This window comes from Amblyomma maculatum, chromosome 9 (genome assembly GCF_055883805.1).
Source record: "Amblyomma maculatum isolate TAMU_Amacu chromosome 9, ASM5588380v1, whole genome shotgun sequence".
Classification (NCBI taxonomy): Eukaryota; Metazoa; Arthropoda; class Arachnida; order Ixodida; family Ixodidae; genus Amblyomma; species Amblyomma maculatum.
Window position 1 is genome coordinate 96,098,035 of NC_139352.1, and position 8,616 is coordinate 96,106,650.

The 8,616-nt window shown below is 45.7% G+C and overlaps 1 protein-coding gene across 4 annotated transcripts in view; it reads left to right on the forward strand.

The window, feature by feature from the left end:
• LOC146179789 (deoxyribonuclease TATDN1) overlaps nucleotides 1-7,884 on the forward strand; it is a 30,816-nt gene extending 22,932 nt beyond the window's left edge. For 3 of the 4 annotated variants that reach the window (XM_084579348.1, XM_084579349.1, XM_084579347.1), the window contains exons 8-10: nucleotides 2,582-2,652; nucleotides 6,519-6,651; nucleotides 7,748-7,884. In XM_084579348.1, coding sequence (XP_084435474.1) covers nucleotides 2,582-2,652; nucleotides 6,519-6,651; nucleotides 7,748-7,868 — 325 coding nt within the window. In that variant the 3' untranslated portion in view covers nucleotides 7,869-7,884. Of the gene's footprint in view, nucleotides 1-2,581; nucleotides 2,653-6,518; nucleotides 6,656-7,747 lie in introns of those variants that run through there. The other variant, XM_084579350.1, reaches the window with a different exon arrangement.
• The last annotated feature ends 732 nt before the right edge of the window (nucleotides 7,885-8,616 follow it).

The following is an 8,616-nucleotide window of genomic DNA, read 5'->3' on the forward strand; positions in this document are numbered from 1 at the left end:
GTGCTCATATAAATTGGCTCAGTATAACAGCCATGCTCGTTTCTGCTGCACTGAAGTGAAGGAGCAGACGTTGGTTTAAAACTGAATGCACAACATTAGATGAGCCGCAGTGCTACTATTTGCATTACAGCAGTCCATGCTCAACAGTTAGCACATGGCATTGATTTCCACCACTGCTTGCCCATTTTTCTATAACACTTGTTTAGCAAACATCTCATGCATTTGCTAAAAGGAGGGCTTCCAGTCAATAGCACGCCATTCTGCAATTACACAATGCGTGCACTATATTCCCAGGAACGGGCCGACAGTGATGACGACTGGTGCCATCATTTACTAGCTGTTTACAAACAGATATTGCTGGTGGGATGGCAGGGAATGAGAAGTGAGCTCTGTTTATGGAGAATGTTTTTTTTTATGTGCTCTCACATAGATGAACAAATGTGTGAGAAACATTTGTAGATGCTGCTTATCATTGATGCTTCTCACTAATCTGTGTCTGCTTTCACCAGTGTGACCAATACCAGTAAATCGTTTTATCCAGAGTGAGTGAGTGAACTTTATTAACTGCTCGGGGATCTTTTTCTTCTTCTCTTCAACCGAGACTGATGAGCGGTTGGCGCCCCCAGTCCAGGGCACCACTGGCTTTCGCCAGTTTGCGAGCTCTTGTGACCAGGTAGAGCTGAGCCTCCGGGTCAGAGCTGGCCAGCAAAGCCTCCCACTGTCTTTCATTTGGGTTTTCAATTTTTTGTAGTTGATGTGAGCTGCATTCCCATGTTGCGTGGTACAGGGTAGGGGTTTTCCCGCACCACGGGCACTCGTCTCTGAATGTCGTGGGATGCATCATGTGTAATATGTGTAAATTAATGAAGGTGCCAGTCTGTAGCTGCCTCAGATCTATGGCCTCCTCGTTGCTGAGCTTTTTATGCGGCTCCGGATATACTTTCCTCAAGCCGCTGTAGTGTTGTAGTATTGTGGTGTAGTCAGGGTTAATCGGAATCAGGTCCTCTGTTGCGAGGCTGCTGGGCGCACGGTAGGTCGCATATCCTCGGGCTACCCTGTCTGCGTACAAATTCCCCGTGATCCCTGCATGCCCCGGAATCCACACTAGTGTTTGAGTGTATTGTTTTGTTGGCTCGCTTGTGGAAGTAAGGATTTGGTGCGCTACCTCAGATAATTTACCCCGTTGAAAATTTCTGCACGCGGATTGAGAGTCTGACAGTATCGTCAGACTCTCTCCCGTTTCTCTTCCTTGCCTAATGGCCAGTGTGATAGCCACTTCCTCTGCCTCCGTGACTGTACAGTTTTGGATCAAGGCGCTAACTACCTCCCGGCCTTCGCAGTCTGTGACCGTGGCTATCGCCCTCTTCGCATTGGTTTCGTATAAGGCTGCGTCGGTGAACCTTAACGTGTCTTGTTGGCCGAATGTTTTTTCATAATACTCTGCCCTTGCCTGCCTCCTTCCCGGGTGTAGGCGGGTGTCCATGTTTCTTGGTATGGGCCGAACTCGGTACCAATTTCTTACTTCCCGCGATACCTCTCTTGTCTTGCTATAACCCTGTAGGTGTGTGCTATATCCCAGTCTTTCCAACACCCGTCTTCCCGTCCTCGTTTGTAGAAGTCTGTTTAGCTGTGACTTTATTTGGGCTTCTGCTAGTTCTTGTATTGTATTTACCAGGTGTTTGCATTAATAAAAACTGCTGTTGTTCACATGTGACGTCAACGACTGTTGGCAGCTTTCAGCTCATGCTGGAACTTTGAGATAACTAACTGTATGTGTATCGTGTTACCTATTCAATCGACCTGTCCAAATGTATCGTCATTTGTGTTTTCTAAAACCTGCGAATCCACTCTTCATTCACTGAATTGCAGGGTTTATGTTCGCGAATTTACTGAAATAGCGCACATATATCCTGCATATTGATTAGGTCTGCTCGTCACAGAAGGGGGTTACGTTAGCTATATATAAGTCTAAGAGTCACAGAAGGGGGTTACGTTAGCTATATATAAGTCTAAGAACATTAACTGCTTTTTACAGATGCACATAATTTGAGATAGAGAGAAATTCACCTTTTTCTTACTGCGGTTATGCTGATTTTGTTTTTATTGGCAGCTCCGTTTCATTGAAATAGGTAGCCAACAAGACCTTTCTCGATCATACATCTGTAGGTGGCATAGTATGCTGACACTTAACAAGTGGCCGACATGGTCGCGCACACGCAAATTACTTTACCCGAATGCGAGTACTAACTAGTACAGTAGATGTCGAATTTCTCCATTACGCTAAGAGCCGTGGGGCTCCCTCTTTGGTTGTGACAGCGCCCGGCTTCTCATGCGATGCACTTCAGAAGACAGTGGTGCCATAACCAGCACTCATGAGCACTGTATGGAGATATCTAACTGTGTTATGGACAAGTTTTGTGGCCAGTAAGCATTGAAGGGCCTTGCGACCACTAAGGCCTCGGGAGGCAGGTGGGACTGATGTTCGAGTGTGTGTGTACTTAAATGCTCATCTTGCAGAGCATTGCATGGCAAACATGAAAGCATAGGTTTTGCATGCCCCTGTCCGTCCTCTCCCTTGCAGCTCCCTGAAGACAGCGGAAAATCTGGCTGTGGCAGCCACCATCCCGGGCGACCGACTCCTCATCGAGACAGGTTGGTTTGTGACTGCTAATGCTATGTTTCCAACACAGTGCACTGCTTTGTCTTCTTTGGCCTGTGTAGGCCCAGCACACCACTCATTAAAGAAAAAAAGACCAATTGGAACTAGAGGAAACACTATCGAAGCCCTCCTATTAAAAATTGGGACCATCTGTCCTCTCGGGGTCAGTGCAGGCCCCCGTGAGGTACAGTAAAGTGCTTTAAAAGGCGTATAATGTCCTGGATTTTCTGTAGATAAAACCCCCTCTGTTTCTCAATTATCACATCCCGAACTGATTCTTCAAAAAGCGTGAGAACATGGTTTTTCAGTAATCAAAGCTGTAAAGACACCACACAAAGGTTATCAGACATCTTATGTTTATTCCAGAGGGGCGTTCTTACTTAGCAAGTGGGGATGGAGCGATTAAACTCCTTTTTGTCATCTGTGTACCAAATGTAACAACATTTGGCACAGATATGCAACTTTTCACACTGATTTATTAACTGTTTTTGCTTTTAGCTAGCTTGTATGGTTGTTGGCTAAATAGTGCAGGTTACACCCCCTTAAAGTCATCCCTTGATCAATAAATAAACCAAAAGTGTGCAAATTTTTTGTCATCATGTTTTCAAAAAACCCTGTTCTGCGTAATAAAGCAATTGCTAGTTAATATTGTTATGGGGAAGATCCACAAGCGATAGTAGCTCATACAACTAGCGTTGATGGCAGCTCAGGTCTGTCTACCTTCAGCATCATCGTCTTTAGGCAGTCTGTTGCACTTCATCGTCCTCTTAAGCATGACCAGCGAATACCGACCAGCGAATACCGCTAGTAACACTACCCCCCTCAGAAAAAGCACAGTCACGGTGCTTTCTAGGTTAATGAAATAGAATGGGAATTATAGGGCTTGATACGGGATACATGCACATTTTCGGAGGGTGGCACTGCGGTCAAGGACTTAGGACGCACAGGTTCAACTTCGTATGTGACGTCGGTCATGGTGCACAAAACGGTAAGGGCCTGCATAACGGGGCAGAAGTTTTTTGCACAACCCCACTCGACGGCACGGGAGCGACAACAAGACGAGAGATCCAGGAGTGTAGTGCACATCACGGCGGCCACTGTTGTACCGGCATTTTTGGGAATCGGGGAGTCTTTGGCGCCGGGTAGACGCACAGTAACCTTGCATGCATGCATGCAAGAAAATGTTATTTTTCTTGCAGGAATAACTTTTAAAAAAGTTTATGGTAAAATTGAATGCATCATTGCGGTATTGAGCATCTCAGGATTCATAGGTAGGAAACAGTCATTCTAAAGTCATTCGCTACAGAAAGGGCTAGGAGATGAGTGATAGCTAAGGCTCCTAGTTTTCCGCGGTTCCGCATTCACGGAGTTGAGTAATTGATGCATAGTTATGTCGCTGCTTCTGTCTTCATCCCTTCTTTTGATGGTATTGTTGTTACTGACATCAGTAGGAATGGCAGTGTGATGGTTTACCATATTTTCCTAAGTACAATGTAAGGGGGAGCTTAATAACTTGGGACAAATTTTTTAAACGTATATTACAATTGCAATATACCATCTTTAAAGTGAGAGTCTACTATTGCAGATGACCGTAACAGTATTGGCATATTCTGGTAGACCTAACCACTTAGTGGCAGTAACGAGGGCAGAAATCACAATTTAGGCAGGAATTTATATATTAAATTGGTCAAGAAACTCACGTTTAAGCAGATGGTGACGCCATGCTGTGTCCTTTCGTTGTGGCTAACATGGTAGCTACTTGCAGCAGCTGAAGTGAATATACTACATTTCATAACTGTGCCAAAGCATCATAAAGACAGTTATTTTTGTTCATATCAGCTTAGGGCAGCCTACTTTTTTTTGTTTCAATAATATGCAGTTACTTTTATCATTTGATCTTGCTTGATCTGCTTTTAAAATGCTTTCAAAAAAGAAATCATGTAACAGATGCTGCCGCTGTGCTTACAGCGATGCTGCCAACAACGTTGCTAGTACAGGCAAAAATGGTTCTTGGTTTATCTGTGATAGAACAGCTTTGTTTACTTTATTTTATAACATTTTTCTTTCTTTAAGACTGCCTAATCATATCAATTATAGTTTTTACAGTTTTAACAAAAATATGTGCATCTTGGTTAGTGTCATTCGCAATACCGCCACTAAAAGCTACCTAAACGGCATGGCAGTCATCATGTCCATAGAGTTGTATCGATTTACTATGCTAGCTATATATTGTGTCCCTGAAGTCAGGGTTTGCAGACATTGTGTGCATTGCAAAAAAAAAATAGGACTACTAATCGGTACCAAAAAATTCAGTTTTAAGTTGAAGTGTGTTTTTAGCACCACATCCAGGCATTTGTTAATTTGGCAAAGGACCTTCTAGTTGAAAGAAAACAACTGTCGAAAAAGTCCGTAGATTGTCCTCTTAAGATGAACTTGAAGGGACTAGAAAATTTTTTGGTGTTGTCAGAAAGTAAGGTTAACAGAAATGCTCTCAAAAGGATAAGCAACGTGCTAGGTGTATCCATATGTATGCTTCATGAAAACATAGCCTCTCAAGAAGAGGATAATTGCTTAGGGTGCATCGTTCATGAAGTAAGCGAGAGACAGTGCCAGTGATTGCTGTGCCAATGTCAGCACATTTTATGCTGAACGGGACCTTTAATGCTACGGCGTTAAAAATTAAGACTGAAAATGAAGGGCTCTACGTTGTAAATTCTTTGGGAGACCTCCTGCTGAATATGCCTGTCCTGTGTCCACAGTAAGGTCCAGGTTCTTTTCTTCTACACCTAAGCTCTTCACAGTGCATGTCAATTCAGCAGAGAGTGAGTAGCAGACAGGAAGACGAAGGACGCTGACACACAAAGAGCAGAGGAAGCGAACTTCACATGAAACACAAGCTATATTACAGAGGTGTGTGTACGAGATGGTGATGAGCTACTTCCTTTCCAGTTACAAAAACTGGCTTTACCATATGCGCAGCTGCACAAGTTGTGGTCCTTCGTATCACTCATGTTCACTGCTCACCCTTCACGGCTTCTCCAAAATCTGGGGCCTGCCTACTTTATCGCACAAAGCTTGATGAAGAACCGCTTTTTACAACCCATGCACTGGTAAAAAGCTGCGCGTGAAATTTCCAAGAGTTAGTTGAGTGCTGAGAGAGTGTGTAGCCCGTCCCACTCATGCTAGTGTCCCTCTCCCTTTTTGGTCTTCTGGACTTTTCTAAAGCCCCCCACCCCTGTGCTGCCTCAAAGTGTAAAGGAGAGGATAGGGCCAGAACCGTGCATGGGATGTGGGTGCAGATGAATGTGGCTTCCCGCCTATTGCAGAATCTTCTGTTCTCCTTTTTATGTGGTGAATACGCCGAAAATGCCCTGCACTAACCAAGGCGGCCCTAAACTGACCTTATTTTGAGCGTGGCAGGAATAAACTTAGTCTATACAGAAGGAAGCTGTCACATTCATAATCAGCTACCACAGTCGCAACTCTTCCTCTTGGGTGCATTTGCAAACCTTGCCACTGAATTTGCTGGAGCTTCGGCAAAGGCATCATCAAATTATCATCCTGTTTTGACAGATTTGTTTCTCTTACTACTCCCAGCCATCCATTTGACGTGCACTGTCCATGAATCCTATTTTTTCTGCACACGCTGAGCCATCATTTTGTAGTTTGTAAATCAGCATCATGCTGTGGCCTGTCCATTCACTTTAGTGATGCCTGAAATCCGCTCTGGCAAGGAGTGTGCACTGTGCAGAAACTCACAGCAGAAACTGTGGGTTTTTGCTTCAGGGGCAAAAGAGTATTTGTAGGGACACTCTTTTGTCCCTGGAGCACGTGTGAAACAAGAATGTTGTTGACGCAGACTGTCCATGGTGTGAAATCCGGCCGACACATGCTGGGGCCAAGCTCATTCGGACGTCCTTCCCAGCCAAGAAAAAAGAGCGCTTTGAACCCGGATTCATGGTCAAGGGCCGCAACGAGCCAGCCAATCTAGTGTGAGTTGACACTGCTGCTCTGCTCTTGTTCTCCATGGCGAACAACGGTCATTCGGTGCTGGGTGACACCGTTACTTTGCTCAATTGATCTGCACAGTTGAATGAGGAGGATGGGATGCCCGTCTACGAAGCCAAAGGACCAAGGTTCTGTTCTAAGCCTCAGTGGCAACAAAAACATGTGGAATGCAAAACGTTGGAGAATGTTATAAATCCCAAATGGGCAAAATTATTCCTGGGTTCTTCACTACAACATTCCTCATAGCTCATGCCGCTTTGGGATGTTGAACTGCACAGTTTACAATGTTTTGTTGACTCGGACACTGGAAGGACATAGACAACGGTACAAGGCGTGTTTCGTTCAACCTGGCGCAACGAGAACACTTGAAAATGTTTCTTTGTTTCGGTTCCTTTATTGATGATTCCCACAAGATGAATCAGCCTCACTGAGATGTGGTGAGAAGCCATGGTAGCAGGTGTTGTACAGGCATACGTGGGCTCAGGCTGATGGCATACGATCCAGTTCCATGCTAAGTTTTGCTCAGTTTCACAGTGCAATCTGGTTTTATGTTCAAGCTCTAATGTTCAAGCTCTAATGTTCAAGCTTTTATGTTCAAGCATTGACAGAGTTATTAAAATCTGCCATACTTAGAAAGCGCACCTCAGAAATGCAGGGGCGATTGTATCGCACCACTCTAGAAAAAATTCCTTGTCTTGAACAGTGTCTTCATAGCATGCCTAGTCACAAGCTTATAATTTTACAGAAATGGCTCTATGAGGGCTTTTTTTTTTACGATTCATGGCTTTGCCAATTATATATTGGCATGTTATGTTGTCATTGAAAGCAGATTCATTCACCCTGTGGCCAACAGGGCCATTCCACAAGTTGTATAAAAAACGGTGGCCTCTAGACAGCCAGATTCCAAGGGCACGCTGTCAGTGGTTTTTGTAGCGGTGCAGGTGCACAGTGTTGCTTGCAGATGCATGCGCATTGAGGGGAAAACGAGGTGGGAACAGTGCATGCTCAGACGGGCAGTGATGCAGCTGCTTCACAGTGTGCGCGAGCGTCAGTGAGCAGCAGTGCATGTCTCTCCTGCAGGCAAGTGCTGGAGGTCCTGGCAGGCATCCGTGGTGAAGATCCTGACACCCTGGCAGCCCAAGTGCATGCCAACACGTGCCACCTCTTCTTCCCTGGAGAGGAGGAACAGCTTACACAATAAACCACTGCCTCTAAGACTCGCAGTGAATGCTTCGGCCAGGATATGTGCGAGCCACTTCTGGCACCCAACTGGAGGTGGGCCGACACAACAGCATAAGCTTCCAGGCAGTGGCCTGGACTCGACCTCCGCGCAGATACTGTATTTTCCGGTGTATAAGATACCCCTCATGTAGAGGATTTTTCATCGTATTAAAGGCCCACTGTCCACCCTCTGGTCGAAAATATTTTCTTACCTGGTGACTGTGAGACTTCGCCCCTAGAACGCAAGGCCGCAAAATGTTTTTGAAAAGAGTAACTAATAACGCAGTTACAGCCACCGCAATCACCCGATTCTGTCATGCTTCTCTCCTTCCGTTCCCTCGCAAAGGTTTTTCACTCTCCTGCCCGAGGTCGTCTAGCCTCCACAAGACAAATTCCCCTTCCTCCTCCGCGTTTGGCGGGGGGTGGGGCGTGGCACTCCGCGAGCACGAAAAAAAACAAACGGCCGAGGGAGCGCGCGCCGCTGGATTCAGTCTGGCCGTGGCGAGGGAAAAGCGCGCAGCAAGCGGTAGACGTAGACACCCATCCTTCTCCCGTCAGTCAGCGAGACGGACCAATGGACGTCGTTCGCGGTACGTACGTCATTATTGTGGCCCGTCGGGCCAGCGCAGGAAACGGGGAAGCTGGCTTCCCAAAGGAGAGCATGAGTGAGCTTTGAATTGTATTTTCGATGCTTTGTGGCGCGCGTGTCACTGTAGCATTTTGCACAG